The sequence below is a fragment of the Phyllostomus discolor genome, chromosome 2 (assembly GCF_004126475.2).
Source record: "Phyllostomus discolor isolate MPI-MPIP mPhyDis1 chromosome 2, mPhyDis1.pri.v3, whole genome shotgun sequence".
Classification (NCBI taxonomy): Eukaryota; Metazoa; Chordata; class Mammalia; order Chiroptera; family Phyllostomidae; genus Phyllostomus; species Phyllostomus discolor.
In genome coordinates this window covers 106849075-106870755 of record NC_040904.2, presented here as the reverse complement: position 1 = coordinate 106870755, position 21681 = coordinate 106849075, and the positions used below count along the sequence as shown (strand labels likewise).

Genomic DNA, 21681 nt, shown 5'->3' with positions numbered 1-21681 from the left:
GATTGATTGGTCATTGGACTTAATCTACATCCAATTATGAAAAGTATTTTGGCTTCGTTTGCTTATCAGAATTCATTAACCAAGCCACATCTCAGAAATGGAATACAAATGACTTCCTAATATTCAAATAGTTTTTCTTAAAATTCCAACTAAGGTTTGTGTTCTTTACCTGTGAAAGGGTAAGCTAAGTGGGCCCTACCCAGAGCCTTCTTTGAGTAGACTGGTAAATCCTCTTGGCAGGGAGTGGGTTGAGGAGGCTGTCCCACATAAGGATATTGTATAATCCCAAGGATTTCAATATGGGATCCTACAGTCCTGTCAATATCCTGGGTTCTTCAAAAGCAGATAGGCAAATTTGGTTGAACTTATAAATATAGCTTTAGAAAAACCATATTTCCCATTCCTTCTCCCTACCAAGAATAAGATAGATTATTCCTGAAGTGCCAGTAGCATTCTACTCTAAAAAAAAAAAAGTCCTTTGAGGATTGAGTGCTGATACTGTTTGGGAGCTCTTCTGGAACTTACTTTACATGTCTGTCAAATGAAACAATTGTACTACATGATGTCTAAGGTCCAGGTGGGATGTCCTATACATCTGTGAAAATGTTCATTCATGCTCTAGGGCAGGGGTGTCAAACTCATTGTCACCAGGGACCACATAAGCCTCGCAACTGTCATCAAAGGGCCAAATGTAATTTCAACTCTTAACCAGTTAAGGAGTAGTTACATTTATACAGTCCTAAAATTATTTTGGCCCTCTGAAGGCAACTGAGAAGCTGATGTGACTCCTGGTGAAAATGAGTTTGACACCCCTGCTCTAGGGTACTTAGCAAGGTAAATAAAGGAAGGAGAGGAAGAAGCTAGTGTCTTAAGTAAACATCATTGCATTAAAAATTAATTTAGTCATAATATATAACTAGGGTGTGGGTACTCATTTATTTGTGGTCAGAGGTGACATTCCTATTTCCATCAAAATTGCCCACTATTAAAAGACATTCAAATATATGATAAATAGGTTACAGACTAGCCTATTATTTGCATTTTTTTTTCAGAATCTCTATCTTTTTTTTCTAACTCTGTCTCCATGTCTGTATCTCACATACACATACACACACAAATTTTTTTTGTTTGCTTTTTTAATTTAGAAAGGAGTCAAGTAGAGAAAAGGCAATGCAGTCTAATGGAAAAAACAGTGAACTAATAGTGTTCAGTCCCAGGTTCATTACCAGCTAAGCCGTGGTGTCCTAGACTAGGTTATTTATTTTGTTCTTCCTTGGTGTCCTCTCTAGAAAAGTGGGAAGTCATAACCACTAAGTTTATCTCAGATGTACTTGAATACTATACAAGAGCTATAGCAGTATAAGAGTATATCAGTTTAAATGGGAGTCAGTTACTACTCCTTCACTTACTTAGGAACCCATTTCACAATAATATAAAAATCTGAGAATGGATTATCCATTAAAAAGTATGACTTCAGTGCCAATTGTCATGGAAATGGGTAACTGTCCACATTTTTAAGACTTGTTTTCAGCTGGCACCTTTTGTTCTGATAGGAATTATCTGTACAGAAGGAGGTTAGTGCCAGTAACACTTAAACTGGGTAGGATGGATTTTCAATGCAGATAAAATGGTAGTAATACCAAAGAAGGGACTAAAGTTTCAAGTGCTTGAACTTTGGTCTTGGAGGCCATTTAGTCCAATCTTCTGTCCTGGGCATCCACTCTCTGACAAGGATGCCTTATTGGATTCTTTCAGCCCTTGCTTGATGGGAAACACCCACTACCTTGGGTCAGCTCTTTGGAATTTTGGGCAGTTCTGACAAACCATGTTAAAGATGAAGTTTCTGTGTTTCTGTAAGTTTCATCCATTAGTTTTAGTCATGCTGCTGGATACACAGAATAAGCCTGTTTGAAGATTGAAGTCAAGCTTCCAGAGCCCTGTATTTTCTCAAAGTTATGACCCTAGTTTCTACAGTTGTTCCTCTTGAGGCAAAGTCTCATTATTTCCTGTTGTTCTGGTTACTCTCTTCTTTCCAGATGCTGGTTGTCTAGATCCCTCTTCAAGTGTGCTGCCAGGAAATACACTCTGAGCATTCTTTGGAGACCTGACCAGCATGATCACTTCTATCATTCTCAACAGTGTTCCTCTTCTTGCAGTCTAAGCAGCCATAAATATTTTTGACATCAAATCCTTTCTGTTTAGTGATTGTTTTGGCACAGCAGCACACTGCCGCTCTGCCAGAATGAGAGCAAAAGATGCAGCAATCTGGCAGGATCTGGGCACCTTTACAGAGGATAGGCTGGGGACCTGGACAGGGGAGTGGACAGACAGAGATATGGAGGTATATGTGGCTTGATTGGTATGGCTGGGAAGGGAAGGTTTAGAGCTGAGTTAATAAAATTAAATGGGGATAGAAAAATATAATTTCATGAGGAGGTGTGAAAAGTAATCAGATCCTACATTGAATCTTATTCAATGGCAGCTGCTACTTGCATAAAGTAAGGAATACTTCAAGGAAATAAAAGTTGTTTGGAAAAATACAGATGTCATTGCTTTGTATGTTGTGATGATATGGTAACCAGCCTCCAAGATGGACCCAAATGATTCTTACCTCCTGGTATTCATACCTGGTATGAATACCTAAGTAACCAATAACCTAACCTAAGTAACCAAAAGGATATTGTGGAAATGAGGTGTTGCTTCTGAGATTAGGTCATTAAAGATATAGCTGCTGCCTTGCTATCTTGGATCACTTGCTCTGGAGGACGTCAGCCTCCATGTCATGAAGACAATCAATCCTATAGAAAGATCTTCATGGTGAGAAATTTAGGCTTCCTGTCAACAGCTAGCATCAACTTACTAGCCATGTGGGTGAGCCACATTGAAAGAGCTTCTCCTAATCCCAGTTAAACCTTCAGATGACTGCAGCCCTGGTAGACATCTTCACTGCAATCTTTTGAGACCTCCAAGCCAGAACCATCCAGCTAAGATCCTACTGAATTCCTGACCCCCAGAAAGCTACTAAGTTTTAAGCTACTAAGGTTTGAGGAGTTTGTTATGCAGCTATAGATAACTAATACACATGGATAGAAAGGAGGAATGAGAAATAAGGCCCCTCATAGTAGGCCTGGACTTGTCTTGGTCCCTAAGCGTAGAACAAGTGCTAGCTTCATTTCTACTTTTGGACTGCTGAAAGCCACATCTGGCTAGAGGATGCCAAGTAGAAGATTATCACGCCCTCTTGTTCCCTCTTTCTCCTGTCCCTCCTTTTTGTTTTTAGGGGAGAACTGGGATGACACTGAGAACTCACACACATTTTGTTTTGGGCTTTTCAGTGGCTCTTGGGAAAAGCTTCACTGTCCTTTAATCCATTTGCTACTAGGCTGTGGGTCCTTCAGAGCATAACTTGGATCTTGTTTATTTCTATCTCCATTGCCTAGCAAGTGAACATTTGTGAACAACAAATGATATTAACAGGGAAGGCAAAATCCTTTCCTCCTGAATTCTGGAGAGTCCATGCTTAGAAGAGAATCAAAGTTCATTAATAAAATTTTAGTAATAATAGCATTGATGGCATCAGACATTTTCACTATTTTAAAAAAAAACAATTTCACTATTTAAAAATTGCCTCTATTTAACCTCATTGCTTTTAAGCGCTTTCTTTCACTTTCCATCCATTCTTCTATGAAATGTTGCTTTAATTGTTGAAGCTCCCAAGATGCTTGATCCAGGGAGCATAGAGCTCTGCTGCCCATAAATCAACATACCATTGTCAAGTTGCCCAAAAAATCGCAGTGGAAAGAGCCCTGGAGTTAGGAGACCTAATTCTGAGATGCTGTAACTTATCAGCCTACATGTCTTCTGGACCTCAGTTTCTTTCTCTTAAGCTGAGACAGTGGGTCTGGTCGGGTCCTCATAAGTTAGGACCTCACGGTACAATCCCAGAGTGAAAGCAGTGGTTAGCATACCTCTGAGTAATAGTTATGGTTCCAGTACGAGGTTCTGGGACTTCCCTTTTTATCCCAAGAATACGTCCTCGGTGAAAGGCTGTCAAGTTTACTGACGGGGAAGAGTTCGGGTTTTGAAAGACAGAAACTCCGCGTTTCCAGTTTTGTTACCAACTCTGGGTGACCTTGGGCAAATTCTCTCTGGACCTCAGAGCAGGGAGATCCCTATTATCTAGAAGAGGCTCGAAGATCTGGGCAGCGACTTGGGAGAGCTTTCCGGGAGCTTCTTTCTACAAACTGGATTGGTCAGCCCCTGACCGGATTCCAGTCTCGTCCGCGGTCCCGGCTCCAAGGTGCAATCGAAACTTAAACCAGCTGTGCCGTCTGAGGGCAGCTGGGCTTGGGAGGAGAAAGCTACAGGTGAGTTCTTAAAGGGGCCGCCTGAATTTGGGTAGCACCGGAAGCTGATGAGTGGGCCGGGGACGCAGGCAAGGGGGAAATGAATTAATGAGAGAGTAAAAGAAGGAACGAATTTTCTCCTCCTACCCTTAAATCCATTCTTGCTTGGAATTAATCGCTTAGATTTTAAAATCCCCCAGTAAAACCCTAAAATTCTTATCAAATTAACCAATCTCCCTTTTCACGTGCCGTTTAATTTAGCCCCTCCCTCAAAACTTTTACTTAAGGGCAAATAATAACTTTTAAAAAATCAGTACAAAGTGGATGGCATTGCAAAGATAGTTCACACCCCGTCCTAAACAACCCCCTTTTCCACCTTCCCAGACTCCGCCCTCTCCCGCCCCCTAACGAGGGTTGTGCTGTTAACTCCTCCACGACACCGCTTTTTTTGGTTGGAGATCCATCCCCGGGGGCGCCAGGCACTTTTTCCAGACGTGGAGTTTAGAATAGCACGTGTTTAGTGAGGTTAAAGAGTGTCTCGGAATGTGTCCCTTGGATCTGGTGTAAGTTAAGTCACCTCTCTTCAGAAACCCCGATCCTTCTGGGCCTGGCGCGCTACTTGCTCAAAACCGTCGGCTTCACCGGAGGGCTAGGGGGAGGTAAAGGCAGGTTTTTCCAGGGCCACCCAGGACCACCTGTAGAGTCTGTGTGTTAATTCTTTTGTCCTCAAAGCCTCTTTGGAAGTCTCCCCTTTAAACGAGAAGGTTCACTTGGGACGCCCCGGGGTTCGGCTTGCCCACTCACCTCCGGGCCCCTCTCGGCCCTTCTTCTTTCCTCTCCCCCTCCCCCTCCCCCTCCCCCTCCCCCTCCCCCTCCCTACCCAAAGGTAGCACGGAGAGCCCCGGGCTGGGCGCGAGCCGCCTCCTCACTTCCCATTGGCCGAGAGCGCCGGGAAAGTGGTCACGTGGGGGTGCGGCAGTCCAGCTTCGGGGCCGCCATCTTGGCGGAAAGTTTGGGGGTAGAGCGGTTGGGGGCGCGGAAAGAGGCGAGGTTCCGGGGGTGGGACGGCGAGAAGGGGAAAGGGCAAGCGACTAGCGGCCTGAGGCGAGTGAGGAGGCGGCGGCCGAGGAGGAGGAAGAGAAAGAGGCGGTGGGAGTGCAGCCGCAGAGGGGAGCTCCTCCCCCGTTCCCTCACTCCCCTCAGCTGAGCTCCTCGAGCCCCAGGCGGGGTGGGGGGGACGTGGAGCGGGGCAGGGCGAGGAAGACGCCCTGAGTCGGCCCGGGGCGCACCCCAGCTCCGAGTGCACGCCGCTCGCAGAAACTTTGTGGTGGCGCTGCAGGTGTGGGGGCTCGCGGAGGTGTGCATGTGGGGCGCGAGGGCGTCTCGGAGAGCGGCCGCTGCCCCGTCCGGCCCCTGCTGGAGTAGCCCGAGGGAGCAAGCGAGGAGAAAGGCAAGCGAGAGGAGGGGGCCCAGGCAAGGCGGCGTGATCAGCCCAGCTGGGTCCTTTCTTGGAGCCCTTTACAGCCTCTGCTTGTTTAGGGATTTAAGGGTTGGAGCTCTCCTAGTAGTAGCAGGTGGGAAGTATGCATTCTTAAGCAGGGGGAGAGATGGCCTCACGTCTAGGCATCTAGTGCCTTTTGGAGAGGGGGGGCAGCTTTCGAGGAGAATTGGAAGCTGGCTTCGGTCTTGCTCTTAATTTGCCAGGGGTATCACCCCTAGGTAAAAGCTTTCTAGATTGATAGTGCTGAGTTTTGAGGCTTTGCCTTTTACTTGGGAAAACTTTGCCAGGTGGGTTTTTCAGATAGGACTGGGAGTTTCTCGATTTGAGGTTTAGTGGAAAATGCTAGTTTAACCACGATTCCATTCTCTTCTTTAATTCTGTACCTTTTCTGTTTTATGTTTTTTAAGGTGTGTGCCGTCTCCCTGATTCTGGAGAAAAATGCCGGTCCGGAAGCAAGGTGAGAATTTGTTTCGGAACACTCTTGTGGCTGTCCTTTGGTTTTCTGCATGTCTGTTTTCTGATTTGCTGTGTTTTAAAAATGTTTGTGTAACAAATGAGACAGCATAGTCCTATCCTTACTACTTAGTGAATCTGAGCCTCGCATCATTCAGAAGATGGAAACACCTATATGTTTCTCAAACTTTCTTCTTGACACCTCCCTAGTCACTAGAGAGGCAGTTCATTTTCTCCCTCTGAAACGTCTTTTTAAAAACTCTGAATTGGTGTTTTAATATTTCACTTTATCGTTCTTACTAAACACTATTTTGTGAGCAAATGTGGGGTACTGGTTAAGAACTAGTATTTTGAAACAGGATTTGGATTTATAATAACAGATTACAGATAATCTGCTTTTGCACATCGAATCAGCTGAAACTATGTTACTAATATTTTGGTATTTTTTTTTTTTTAGTGGTAGACTACCAGTACACATTTAATAAAACTACTTACCTTCTTCCTTTTTCTACTGTGATGTATGTTTACTTTTTTTTTTTTTGGATCATTCTAGGAAATAGGGGTGTACATGAGTATAGTAGCATCAATTGATGAGTCAGATTTTAGGAACTGTATAAATAAATGTCTTGCAGAATTATTTGCTGTATAGCTAGTGTGTAATACTTTCTTGTAAATAATTTTAATCAGACTCTGTTTTTCTTCCCAGATACCCAGCGAGCATTGCACCTTTTGGAAGAATACCGTTTGAAACTAAGCCACACTGAAGACAGACAGCTCAGAAGTTCCATTGAACGGGTTATTAACATATTTCAGAGCAACCTTTTTCAGGCTTTAATAGGTAGGAATCAAAACTTTATTTGTGACCATTATGTGTCAGCTAGGCTTAATGCTCCTTTGAATTCATTTATTTTAAACTTAGGAATGATATACTTGGTTCTCTTTGAAGCATTCTGTAATTTGAACGTTTACTGAGTTATGTATTTTGATAGGCCAATACCCTTTCCAAAGATATCTAAGAAAAGCTTTCACTATGATTATTTCAGAGGTCTTTGAAAACATTGTTTCATATTCTAGTATTAACTAACAAAAGAGAGTAGAGTTGCAAAAATGTTTCAGGACCCTAAAGGTAACTACTGAATGACTGTTAGCTTTCTGTATTTGACTTGCATCTCTCAGGAGTCCTTAAAATTTTTGAAGATTTCTGTTATGTTTAAGAACATAACATTTATCTACCTTAACATAGACATCTTTTTAAACTTGGCATTCAGGGAGTCAGAATTTTAGACCTGGAAAATGGTCTCAGAGATATTGTGTCCAATCTCATTTTACAGACAAAATTGAAACAGAATTTTCTTTTTAACTGTAACTTAAATTTGAAGTGGTGCATTGCTTTAAAGGAGAACTGGATACATAAGAGACCTGAATTCTATTCCTGACACTACCATTATTGAATGATATCATATTAATCATACAACCTTTTGTAGGGCCCATATTAGCGATGGAATGTGGGTGCAATGGATGCAATGGAATAGTGGTTTTTAAGACTTTTTTTAAAAAAGTAACTAGATCCTTTTTTAAAATAAAAATCTTTATTTTGTGAACAATCCCTAGTATTAAAAAAAATCAAGATGTCTCTGGTCCTCTCCTCCAGTTACCTCAAAAAGTGTGCAAACCACTGAACTTGAAAATTTGTGCCTTCCAATTCTAAGAATGATGTGTTTTTTAATTAGTCATTGATTATTTAACATACTAAAATAAGACATAGACTTCATTGCATTATAGTTATTTCCTCAGTAACTTCCAAGTAGATAACGGTCTTACATTTTCTTTATCTGTGGATAGACTTTTGATGTGGTTTGAGGACCACCTTCAAGTTAGTATACTCTGTGAAATAACTTATTGATAAATTGATGTTTTCTAGTAAACTTGTTTTAGAATTAAGATTTTAAAGATGACTTAATATACCTGAATAATTTTTTAAAATTTGACATTATTTTAAACTTAAAAAAAACATACATAAGTAGATAGTACAGTATAATGAACTTCCGTATACCTGTCACCCATCTTCAGAAATTACCAACATTTTGCCGTTTCTTGTTTAAACTGATGGACATTTTTTACATTTGAATTTCTGAGCTCTGATGTTTAAGGTTCAAATGGATGATCAATTTGGATTCTTCTGGGAAAAAAAACAAAAAAGGAAGAGAAAAATAATTTTCAGTTATTTGGTTTTCTAAATCAACATTAAACCCAGAGATGTTTTCTTTAGTGGGCTCATTGTTTAGACAAAAATTAGTATGACTTTTAAGTCCTTGTTTACATATAGATATAGACCTAGACAGGTGCAACTTGTGTGAAGTCTGCAACTTAGAAAATTAAATGGTCAGTGAAGTAAGCAAACCATCTATGCTTAGGATTCTCTGTAAATCGGAGGTCAATTTGCTATGTTTTGAGTAATTTTTTTACACGTTCTGCTTTGCCTGTTTTGAATGTGTTCATCTATTCTTATATAGAATTGAATTGTGCTAGAGTTTTCTTTCTTTTTTTTAAAGATTTTATTTATTTTTAGACAGGGAAGGGAGGGAGAAAGAGAGAGAGAAGGAAACATCGACGTGCACTTGCTGGGGGCCATGGCTTGCAACCCAGGCATGTGCCCTGACTGGGAATCGAACCTGCAATGCTTTGGTTTGCAGCCCGTACTCAATCCACTGAGCTACGCCAGGCAGGGCTAGAGTTAGTTTTCTGATTATTAAGTTAATATTTGTGAATCTGTCCTGAAAAATTTTATTGGTTGTGAATTAACTTTGATAGTTAGATTTACTTATATTTTAATGTTTTATGAGATGTAGTATCAGATTTTGGTGTAAGGAAAGTATTCAGTAATAGATTTTAGGAATTTTGAAACAGGTAAATTTAATAGAGGGTTTGTGTGTTTGTATCCTGTAATTGAATTATTGACACTATTACATGTATGCATTCTTTTCTCTTTGCTGTAATTGCATTAATTGATTAGCCTTTATTACTTTGTTCGGCATTTGAAAATATTTAGGTCAGTAAGATTTTCTTTTTTCCCTCAGCACCAGCGCCATTGTTTTTGAAACAGTGTGACAATGTACTCTACATCTGTAAATTACCCTAAGCTAAACCAGAATCCATTGTTTTCATAGTATGTACTAAAAAATCCTACGTTAACTGTTTTTTCCTTGGTAGGTGGCACTCTGCCCTTTGAGCTGGTACCTATGGACCACTGAATTAAAGGAGACATGGATCTCCTTGTTTGAAAATCATTTGGTGCTTAGATTCTTGATTTTCTAAATTTGGAAATCATTTACTTAGACTGTAGAGAATAATCTAGTTACTTCTTTGGACCTTCATTCTGCATCAATTATCGATTCTATGAACTATAGTTTGAATTGACTGTTTTCATGCATTTTAAAAAAGTTTGTGTGGGACTTCGGCTTTGGTGTTATAGAAATTTTGATTTTTTTTTCCTCTTCTCTCTATAGTTGATAGATAGGTTAGGTTTCTGATGCCTTGGGGTTGGTTATTCAGAGGAACAAGCATGTACATATTATATCACATCAGTTCTAAGGTACCAATTTTTAAATATTTCAGTATCTCTGAATTTGGGATGCATTTTATAACTGATTTATGTTGGCAGTGATTTTCCTTTCTTAGTGGCACAGGCACATGAAATAATGATGCATCTTCTAATTTACATCCTCAATATCAGTATCCTTAATTCAGCGAAATATGGCTGCCATTGTTCTTGCTCTTAGCTTGAAGATTTAAAAATTACTGAAAACAGGAAAAATTTTAAATTAACTTTTTAACCTTTTTGTTTCAGTTAAGTCATTTCTATAGAGCTGAATATTTAAAGTTGTAGATAAAAAAATCATGAGGTATATATTTATTGAAAATTTATTCTCAGAATATCTGGTGATTTATTTTTGTATAAATGTGAAATAAAGTCTACCTAAATTTTTTTAATCCTTACCTAAGAATATGTTTTTTTAGAGATAGAGGAAGGGGGAGAGGGAGACAGAGTGTGAGAGAGAAAAAGAGAGAGAGTGCATGTGCGGAGTTGCCTCCCCTACATGCCCTGACTAGGGCTCCAACCCCCAGCTAAGGTACGTGCCCCGACCAGGAATCAAACCTGCAACCTTTTGGTGCCAACTGAGCCACTTGACCAGGGCAAAGTCTGCCTAATTTTAATCCCTGATTGAGATGAGATATCTATATTTACCTGCTTTAGATATATTTGATTTTTTATACTAATTTTTTATACTTTATTTGAAAATTTTGTGAGTAAAATAGACTGGATGTGGTTTGATTATAGTCAGAGTAGTCCAGGTATTCAGATGCGTAGTAGTTTGAGATCATTTCTGATGCTTAGGTTTGTCGGGGATTCGAGATGAGCTTGGTAGTCCTCAGATTTCATACCAGTCTAGATCCTTCAGGATACTTTACCTGGTAAGAGAACTCATCTGCTTTCTTTGTGTGCAGGAGAAAAACCTGGGCTCAGTATCAGGCTGGCTTTAGAGACTTAAATAAATAGTCACATAATTTGTATATTTTGCCTGCAATATATAGCAAGCTTATTTTAATGCAGTGTTTTATTTTAGTTTTGCAGGTATTTAAAAATGAAAATGGATTATGTAATCACTTCTGAGATTTTTTTTTTTTAATCTCCTAGGTCATTTGTTGCTATTCCATTAACTAATTAGTTTCACTAGCCCTTGTAAACATGATAAAGGATAATTAAGTTTGTTTTACTGGGCTTCAAAGTATGCTTTTTTTCTCATTGTAAAAAATACAAAATTTACTAGCTTAACCATTTTTAAATGTATAGGTCAGTAGTGTTATGTATAGTCACATTGTTGTGATGAAACAGTTTAGAACTTTTTCATCTTTCAAAACTGAAACTCTATGGCAGGGTGTCAGACTCATTTTCACCCGGTTACACATCAGCCTCATGGTTGCCTTCAAAGGGCCGAATGTAATTTTAGGGCTGTGTAAATGTAACTACTTAACAGTTAAATGAGAACTCGGGTGCTGCCACTGGGTAGAAACAAGGTGCCAGGCTGGATAAAACAAGGTGGAAAGCTGGATTCGGCCCACGGGCCTTGTGTTTGCCACCTCTGCTCTATAGCCATTAAACAACTGTTCACCTCTTGCTTCCCCAAACCCCTGGTAAAACTTTCTGTCTGTATGATTCTGACTACTCTAAATACCTTATATAAGAGGAATCATACAGTATTTATCTTTATGACGGGCTTATTGTACTTAGCACAATGTTCTTAAGGGTAACCCATGTTTTAGTATATGACAGGATTACCTTACTTTCTACAGCTGAATAACTTTTGTTTGTGTATACCACAGTTTTGTTTATCCATTCATCCATTGATGGACATTTGGGTTGTTTCCACTTCTTGACTATTGTGAATATTGCTGCTATGAACATGGATGTGCAAGTATCTCTTTGAGGCCTGTTTTCAATTCTTTTGAATATATATGCAAAAGTGGGATTGCAGGATCACATAGAAGTTATATTTTTAATTTTTTCAGGAACCATCCTACTCTTTTCCGTAGCAGACATCCTAATGGATGTCAGAATATGACACTTTTAAATGTGTGTAAAAGTAATAATGGCTGACATTTTTTGAGCACTTTCTAGTGCGTTCTAGCACTTTTCTAGCACTTTTTTGAGCATGTGCTAGTATGAGTATCTGTTTAGTGAACATTATCCTATAAGGTGTATATTCACCTATGAGATGATTATACCATTTTATAGATTAGAAAACTGAGGCACTTAAAAATGACATCCCTTGCCCAAGGATTATTGTGGACCAGAGACTGAACTCAGCTACTCTGAATCCAGAGCCTCTCCTCACTGTCATCTATTAGGATATTCTTTATCATCAGTTGAATATTTTAATGTGATAAATAACACTAACATCAAGCATGTTAACATAGATGTTAATCTGCAGGGTCAGTGATATTTTTTAAGATTTTACTTTGAAGGAGAATGTTTATGATGGTGGAATTTATGTGTTTTGAAAAGTGGATTTTACTTAGTAATCAAAGTGTGAACTTCCATTTATAATGGTAAAATGACAAAGTTTCTTAATTTTTTTGACTTACTGGTCCCAGTGCTGTTATAGTTTAGTCTGTTGTTGTGCGCGTGTGTGCGCGCGCGCGCATAACTTTGCAGACTAGGTTTAAGAAAGGAAAACATAACAATATGGATCAGCAATTGGCTAAAACTTCATGGGAGTGGAGGAAAATTTTAATTTTTTAGCTGGTTTTGATTGAATTAGATTATTTGTTGATAGTTTCATTTTCTACTGGTCTGCAGAAGTGTTTGATTATGTTGAATCTGGTTGAATGCTCTTTAGAACCTTTTAGTCACAGAGCTGTAAAGCATCTTTAATATTCTCCTAGTTTAAGCTATTTAATGTAGGGTCAGATTTTTCCTACTAAATTTTTCCTTTTCTAAGTATTTTTCCAGTACACTATCAAGTCTAGGACCAGGTGTTGCATTAAGTCTCCTTTAACCTGGGCACATTTCCACAGTCTTCCTTTGCCTTTTATGACATTGACATTTTTGAAGAGTATAGTCTGCCAATTATATATAATTTCTCATTTTGAGTTGCCTTATGTTTGCTCATGATTACATTCAGGTTATGTATTCTTTGGGGTTCTCTACATCAAGAGGTACATGTTTTCTGCCCTTTATTAGTGATGTTAATTTTGATCACTCAGTGAAGGTGTTACCTCATTACTTTATAGTTACTGTTTTTTTCCCCATGCATGTTGAGGGACACTTTAACATTATGCACATGCCCTGCTTTTTAGCAAAATTTTCATCTACAATTTCGCATCCATTGATGCTTGCCCAAACCAGTTTTTACTATGTTAAAAATGACAGTTTTGTGACAGTAGCACTTCTCTACATTTTCAAATTAACACTTGGCATCTTACTGTAATTAAGAGCTTTCCTCCACCATCTATTTATCTGTTTATTGATGTATCTGTTTCTTTGAAATGTTGATAATTCATTACTATCCTTAATATTTTTGATGTTCAGATTGTCTCATCTAGTGGGAGCCCTTGAAAGCTTGCTCTTTTGTCTTTATGACAGGCCCCCATCATTTTTTTAAAAGTGCTTTCTAACTTTTGGCATAAAAATAGGTTCTAGGTTCACATGTAAATATCCTGCCCCAGCCTTGGAATCAGCCATTTCTGAGAAGCCCTGGTTCCTTTTGATACATACCTGGTGAATTCCGCATGACTATTAGTCAAATAGTATTTAAAGCATTGAAGTAATTTATTTTTAGGCACTGGCTTGACATTTTTCCTGTTTCTAGTGTATGAAACACAAATTACAATACATACTTTTAAGTTTGGTATGATATTAATTTCTCTTTGGGGAACAAAATGCCTATTTAAATGAGCCTTGGCTTAGAAGAATGCAGTAAATCTGTGCTTGAGTGTATTTGAGTTAATAAAAGCATCGTACTTGCTTTTAGTCAATTAACTGATAAAATTTTTTTCTTTAAAATGGTAAGGTTATGTTTTAATGTTTATTCAGCCTTCTTTCCTCGTTCTGTAGGGTGAATATTTTAGAACTTTATTCTTTGTGTATATATACAAACTTTTGTTTTGCAAAGCAAACTCCGTGCACAAGTAAAATGGAATTCCTTCCTTCATGGGAATTAATATTTAAAATCAATGTGTAAGGTGAAAAAGCACTGCAGATTTAAATTATCCTTGAAAATCCTCAGGAATTTAACACTCTCATTAACTACAGTACAGTTGCTTTTTGCTCTAATGGAAAGAAATCATTCTTTCTTCATTTGAGCAACTGATACAGTTGGCTTGTGATTAAGTGACCTCTTGTACTGAAAGCTCATAATTCTAGAATCACACTCAGCACAGTAAGCTGTAGAGAGGTGCTCACATTATGAGGGGCATATGAAACAGACACTATCTGAAGGAACAATCTTCTCCCTTCTAATTTTTTAGGTGACCATCACTGAGTGATTTAATAGGTAGAATTGTGCCCTTTTTGGTGGATGTAGTTGAATTTGCCTAAATGGATATAGTGTGACCTTTCAGTACTATACATGAAAACTAATTTTGCCATAAAACTTATTATTGGATATCTTTCCATTTCTGTAAACTTAAAACAATTTTAAATGACCGTATTTACTTCACACAGATTTCCATTAGGAGCATTTAGGCATGTGATTTTTTTGAATTATAAACAACAATGCACTTGTATATGCCTCTTCTATATTCTTTATTATATTCCTTGCATAAATTCTTAGAAATGCATTGCTTGATAAAATGGGACGTGTATTTCTAATAGGCTTAAAAAATTTTTTTATTATATCTTCATTGTATTTTTTCCATTACCATTTAGTTCCTTTATACTCCCCTCCACCTTAGAAATCACCACACTGTTGTACATGTCCATGAGTCCTTTTTCCTTTTGGCTCAATTCCTCCTACCCCCAACCAACCTCCCCCCTGCACCCAACTAGCTGTCGTTCTGCTCTCCATCCATGAGTCTGTCTCTGTTTTCCTTGTTACTTCAGTTTGTTCATTAGATTCCACATATGAGAAAATCATATGGTATTTGTCTTTCTCTCACTGGCTTATTTCACTTAGCATAATGTTCTCCAGACCCATCCTTACTGTCAAAAAGGGTAAAATTTTCTTCTTTTTTGCAGCTGAGTAAATGTTCCATAGTTGTTTTAGCCACTCATTTATTGGTGGATATACTTGGGCTGCTTCCATATCTTGGAGATTGTAAATAATGCTGCACTGAACATAGGGGTGCTATGTTCTTTCGAATTAGTGTTTTGGGTTCCTTCAGATATATTCCCGAAAGTGGGGTTGCTGGATCAAAAAGCACATCCATTTTTAATTTTTTGAGGTATCTCCATATAGCTTTCCACAGGGGCTATAACAGTCTGCATTCCCACCAACAGTGGAAAAAGAGCCCACCCCCTTTTTCCACATCCTTCTCAGCAATTGTTTGCTGATTTATTGATGATAACCATTCTGATGGTGTGAGATGATATCTCATTGTACTTTTAATTTGCATTTCTTTGACAATTAGTGACTTTGCCCGTATTTTCATGTCTGTTGGCCATCTGTGTGTCCTCCTTGGAGAAGTGACTATTCAGGTCCTTTGCCCATTTGTTAAGTGGGTTGTTTGGGTTTTTTTTGGTGTTAAGTTTGGTAAGTAAGTTTGGTAAGTACTTTATAAATTTTGGATATTAACCCCTTATCAGATGTATCAGTCAATACGTTCTCCCATTCTGTGGGTTCTCATCTTATTTTGTTGATGATTTCCTTTGCTCTGCAAAACCTTTTTAGTTTGATATAGTCCCATTGGTTTATTTTTCCTTTTGTTTCCCTTCCCTGGGAGATATATCAGATAAAATATTGCTATATCAATGTCTAAGATTTTGCTGCCTATGTTCTACTATTTTTATGGTTTCGGGTCTCACATTTAAGTCTTTGATCCATTTTGAATTTATTTATTTATTTTTAAAGAATTTATTTATTTTTATTTTTAGAGGTAAGGGAGGGAGAAAGAGAGAGAGAAACATCAATGTGTGGTTGCTGGGGGTCATGGCCTGCAACCCAGGCATGTACCCTGACTGGGAATCGAACCTGCGACAATTTGGTTCACAGCCCACGCTCAATCCACTGAGCTACACCAGCCATGGCTTATTTTTTTTAATATTTTATTGATTATGCTATTACTGTTGCCCCATTTTTCCCCCCTTCACTCCCCTCCACCCTGCATACCCCCTCCTACCCACATTCCTCCCGTTTAGTTCATGTCCATGTGTCATACATGTAAGTTCTTTGGCTTCTACTTTTCCCATACTATTCTTACCCTCCTTCTATTCTTACCTACCATTTGTGCTACTTATTCTCTGTACCTTTTTCCCCTCCTCCCACTCCCCTGTTGATAACCCTCCATGGGATCTCCATTTCTGTGGTTCTGTTCCTGTTCTAGTTGTTTGCTTATTTTGTTTTTGTTTTAGTTGTGGTTGTTGATCATTGTGAGTTTGCTGTCATTTTACTGTTTATGTTTTTGATCATCTTCTTTTACTTAGATAAATCCCTTTAACATTTCATATAATAAGGCCTTGGTGATGATGAACTCCTTTAACTTGCCCTTATCTGGGAAGCACTTTATTTGCCCTTCCATTCTAAATGAAAGCTTTGCTGGATAGAGCAATCTTGGATGTAGGTCCTTGCCTTTCATGACTTGGAATACTTCTTTCCAGCCCCTTCTTGCTTACAAGGTCTCTTTTGAGAAATCAGCTGACAGCCTGATGGGAACTCCTTTGTAAGTTACTGTCTCCTTATCTCCTGCTGCTTCTAGGATTCTCTCCTTCATTTTTACCTTGGCTAATGTAATTATGATGTGCCTTGGTGTGTTCCTCCTTGGATCCAACTTCTTTGGGACTCTCTGAGCTACCTGGACTTCCTGGAAGTCTATTTCCTTTGCCAGATTGGGGAAGTTCTCCTTTATTATTTGTTCAAATAATTTTTCCACTTGTTGTTCTTCCCCCTCTTCTCCTTTTGGTACTCCTGTAACTCAGATGTTGGAATGTTTAAAGATGTCCTGGAGGTTCCTAAGCCTGTCCTCATTTTTTTTTTAATTGTTTCTTCATTCTTTTCTGATTGGATGTTTCTTTCTTCCTTCTGGTCTGCATTGTTCATTTGAGTCCCAGTTTCCTTCCCATCATTATTAGTTTGGTACATTTTCCTTTATTTCACTTAGCATAGCCTTCATTTTTTTCACCTAATTTGCGACCAAATTCAACCAAGTCTGTGAGCATCCTGATTACCAATGTTTTGAACTCTGCCTCTGATAGGCTGGCTATCTCTTCATTGCTTAGCTGTATTTTTCTGAAGCTTTGATCTATTCTTTTGTTTGGTCAATTTTTTTTTGTCTTGACGCACCTGTTATGTAGAAAGGGGAGGAGCCTTGGGTATTCACCAGGGCAGGGCAATCACATCGTTGTGTTGTGACACTGTATGTGGGGCAGGGGTCCGAGAGGGAACAATGGCATTTGCTCTGCTCTCAGCCGAATTTCAGTCACTTCCCCCATTTCTCCCACTTCCCACACGTAAATTGAGCCCTTCTGGTGCTGATTCCCAGATGGGTGGGCTTGTGTACATTCTAGGATCCTGTGGGTCTCTCCAGCAAACTCTCCTGTGAGTCTGGGAGTTTCTCCCACTGCCACCTCAACCCCCACAGGTGTTTTCAATTAGAGGTTTGAGGCTTTATTTCCTCTCAGTGGGGCCCTGGGTTGCGTGTATGTTCCACTCCTCCTTTGTTTTGCCTTGTTTACCTGCTCGTGAATGTGGGATCGCACGGTCAGCCTCCTGCAGCCTTGTGTGTCCTGTTCCACAATCCACAGCCTCCCTCTCCTTGGTCCACTAGCTGCCACCTTGCTGCAAGTCCTCTTGCTCTGGCTGCCAGACTCTGCCTTTCCTAACAGTCTGGATGAATGTGTTGTCTTTAACTCCTTGGTTGTCGGACTTCCATACAGTTGGATTTTCTGTCAGTTCTGTTTGTTTTTTGTTTTTAAATTGTTGTTAGCGTTTTTTTGGTTGTACGAGGAGGCACAGTGTGTCTACCTACGCCTCCATTTTCCATTTTGAATTTATTCTTGTGTCTGGTGTAAGAAGGTGGCCTAGTTCCATTGTTCTCACGTCTCTGCAATTTTCCCAGCACCGTTTGTTGAATAAACTATCTTTGGCCTATTGAATGTGCTTGCTTCCTCTGTCAAACATTAATTGACTCTAAAGGTGTGGGTTTATTTCTGGGCTCTCTATCCTGTTCCATTGATCTATGTGTCTGTTTTTATGCCAGTACCATGCTGTGTAGATTACTGTGGCCTTGTTATGTAGTTTGATAGTAGGTGGTGTGATTCCTCCAACTTTGTGCTTCCTTCTCAGGATCGCTGTTGCTGTATAGGGGCCTTTTGTGGTTTTATATAAATTTTTGAAACATTTGCTCTAGTTCTGTGAAATATGTCATTGGAATCTTTTTTTTTTAATTTTATTTATTTTTATTTTTTTAGAGAGGGAGAAAGGGAGAGAGAAAGATCAATGTGCGATTGCTGGGGGTTATGGCCTGCAACCCAGGCATGTACCCTGGCTGGGAATCGAACCTGGGACACTTTGGTTCCCAGCCCGCACTCAATCCACTGAGCTACGCCAGCCAGGTTGTCATTGGAATCTTGATAGGAATTGTGTTGAATCTTTGGGTAGTATGGACATTTTAATGATGTCAGTTCTTCCTATCCATGAATATGATATGTGCTTCCAATTACTTGTATCTTCTTCACTTTGTTTCTTCAGTGTCATTCAGTTTTTCTAGTACAAGTCTTTCACATCCTTAGTTAGGTTTATTCCTAGGTATCTTATTCCTTTTGAAGCAATTGTGAATGGGATTGCTTTCTTAATTTCCCTTTTTATTAGTTATTGGCATATAAAAATGTTTCTGGATATTAATTTTGTATCCTGCTGCTTTGCTAAATTCATTCATCAGTTCTGGTAGTTTCTTGGTACAATCTTTGTGGTTCTCTGTGTGTAGTATCATGTCATCTGAAAATAAAGACAGTTTTACTTCTTCTTCCTTTCCAGTTTGGATGCCTTTAATTTCTTCTTTTGGTCTGATTGCCATGTCTCGGACTTCCAGGACTACCTTGAAAAAGAGAGGTGAAAGCGGACATCCCTGTTTTGTTCCTGGCCTTAAGGGGAACGCTTGGTAGTTTTCGCCCATTTGAGTATGATGCTGGCAGTGGGTTTGTCATATATGGCCTTTATTATGTTTACATATATTCCCTCTAATCTCACTTTGCTGAGATTTTTATCATAAATAGATGCTGGATTTTATCAAATCTTTTTCTGCCTCTACTGATGTGTTCATCTGGTTTTTATCCTTCATTTTGTTTATGCGGCGAATCACTTTTATTGATTTGCGAATTTTGTACCAACATTGTGTTCCTGGAATAAATCCCACTTGATCATGGTTAATGATCGATCTTTTTGATGCATTGCTGTGTTTGGTTTGCTAATATTTTGTTGAGGACTTTAGTGTCTGTGTTCATCAGGGACATTGGCCTATCATTTTCTTTTTTTGTAGTGCCTTTACCTGGTTTGGGAATTAGGACAATGCTGGCCTCGTAAAATGAGTTTGGGAGCCTTCCTCCTCCTGAATATTTTGAAATACTTTGAGAAGGAGAGGTGTTAGTTCTTCTCAGTATGTTTGGTAAAATTCACCTGTGAAGCCGTCTGGTCCAGAGTTTTTGTTTGTTGGGATTTTTTTGATTACTCTTTCACATTCTCTGATTCTTCCTGATTTAGTTTTGGAAGATGGTCTGTTTCTAGGAATTTATCCATTTCTCCCAGGTTGTCCAGTTTGTTGGCATATAGTTGTTCAAAAAACTTTCTTAAAATCCTTTGTATTTCTTTGGTGTCAGTTGTTATTTCTCATCTTTCCTTTCTGATTTTAGTTATTTGTGTCCTCTCTTTTTTGCTTGATAGGTCTGGTTAAAGGTTTGTCAGTGTTGTCTGTCCTTCAAAGAACCAGTATTTGGATTCACTGATCTTTTGTATCTTTTTTTTTTTAGACTCTGTTTTGTTTATTTCTGCTCTGATCTTTATTTCTTCCATCCTTCTACATGCTTTGAGCTTTGTTGTTCTTTTCAGGTTCCTTTAAGTGTGAAGTTAGATGGTTTATTTGAGCTTTTCCTTTCTTTGTTGTTGTTGTCGTTGTCGTCATCGTCGTTGTTGTTTGAGATAGGCCTGTAATGCTATGGATTTCCATCTTAGGATTGCTTTCCCAGTGTCCCACAGACTTTGGATTTTTGTGTCTTCATTTTCATTCGTTTCAAGGTATCTTTGGATTTCTTCCTTGATCTCATTGTTGATCTTTTCACTGTTTAATAACATGTTACTTAGCTTCCATGTCTTTTGTGTTTTTCAGTGTTCTTCTTGTGATTGATTTCTAGTTTCATAGCGTTGATGTGATTTCAATCTTTTTAAATTTAGTGAGACTTGTATACTAACATGCCATCTCTTCTAGAAAAACACTCCATGTGTACTTGAAAAGTGTGTATATTCTGCTGCTTTGGGGTGAAATGCTCTGAAGATACCAATGAAATCCACTTGATCTAGTGTGTCCTTTAGGCCACTGTCTCCTTGTTGATTTTCTGTGTGTAAGATATCCATTGAAGTCATAGGGGTGTTAAAATCTCTGATTATGACTGTATTTCTGTCTCTTTCTCCCTTTATGTCCATCAAGATTTGCTTTACACTTTTGGTGCTCCTATGTTGGTTGCATGAATGTTTACTAGGGTTATATCCTCTTTTTGGATTGTGCTTTATCATTATGTAGAGTCCTTCTTAGTCTCTACAGCCTTGGTTTTAAAGTCTGTTTGGTTGGATATAAGTACTGCTACCCCAGCTTTTTTTTTTTTTTTTTTTTGCCATTTGCATGATATATCTTTTCCCAGTCCTTTTAGTTGTTTGTATCTTTCAATCTGAAATGGGTCTGTTGGAGGCAGCATATGTATGGGTCTGTTTCCTTATCCATTCAGTTATCCTGTCTTTTGGTTGGAGCATTTAAGTCATTTACATTAAAGGTGATTATTACTGTTTTATAAAGATTTTATTTATTTATTTTTAGAGAGGAAGAGAGGGAGAATGAGAGGGAGAGAAACACTGGTATGAGAGAGATACTCAATCGGTTACCTCTTGTATGCCCCTAACTGGTGACCCAGCCTGCAACCCAGGCATGTGCCCTGACACTGGTAATTGAAGCAGTGACCAATTGGTTTACAGACTGGTGCTCAATCCACTGAGCCATACCAGCCAGGGTTAAAGTGATTACTGATTGGTACATATGTAGTTCCATTTTATTGTTAGGCTGTTTTCCTATTTTTCCCCCTCTCTTTTTCTTCTTCTCCTGTAACATTTGTTGCAGTACCGGTTTAGTGTTAACATCCTTTTGCTTTTTCTTGTCTGCAAACCACCTTATTTCTCCTTCATTTTTTTTTTAATATATTTTATTGATTATGCTATTACAGTTGTCCCATTTCCCCCCTTCTCTCCCCTCCACCCTGTACCCCCCTCCTACCCACATTTCCCCCTTTAGTACATGTCCATGTGTCATACTTATGAGTTCTTTAGTTTCTACATTTCCCGTACTATTCTTCCCCTCCCCCTATCTATTTTCAACCTACATTCTATGCTACTTATTCTCTATACCTTTTCCCTCTCTCTCCTCCTCCCACCCCCCTGCTGCTAACCCTCCATGTGCCCTCCATTTCTG

General features: G+C 38.9%; 1 protein-coding gene across 13 annotated transcripts in view; it reads left to right on the top strand.

The window, feature by feature from the left end:
- Positions 1–5324: 5324 nt before the first annotated feature.
- DLG1 (discs large MAGUK scaffold protein 1) overlaps positions 5325–21681 on the top strand; it is a 293473-nt gene continuing 277116 nt past the window's right edge. For 4 of the 13 annotated variants that reach the window (XM_036018299.1, XM_036018297.1, XM_036018294.1 and 1 more), the window contains exons 1-3: positions 5373–5796; positions 6255–6304; positions 7007–7138. In XM_036018299.1, the coding sequence (XP_035874192.1) occupies positions 6286–6304; positions 7007–7138 (151 nt within the window). In that variant the 5' untranslated portion in view covers positions 5373–5796; positions 6255–6285. Of the gene's footprint in view, positions 5797–5827; positions 5921–6112; positions 6135–6254; positions 6305–7006; positions 7139–21681 lie in introns of those variants that run through there. The other 9 variants (XM_036018296.1, XM_036018295.1, XM_028505112.2 and 6 more) reach the window with 7 other exon arrangements.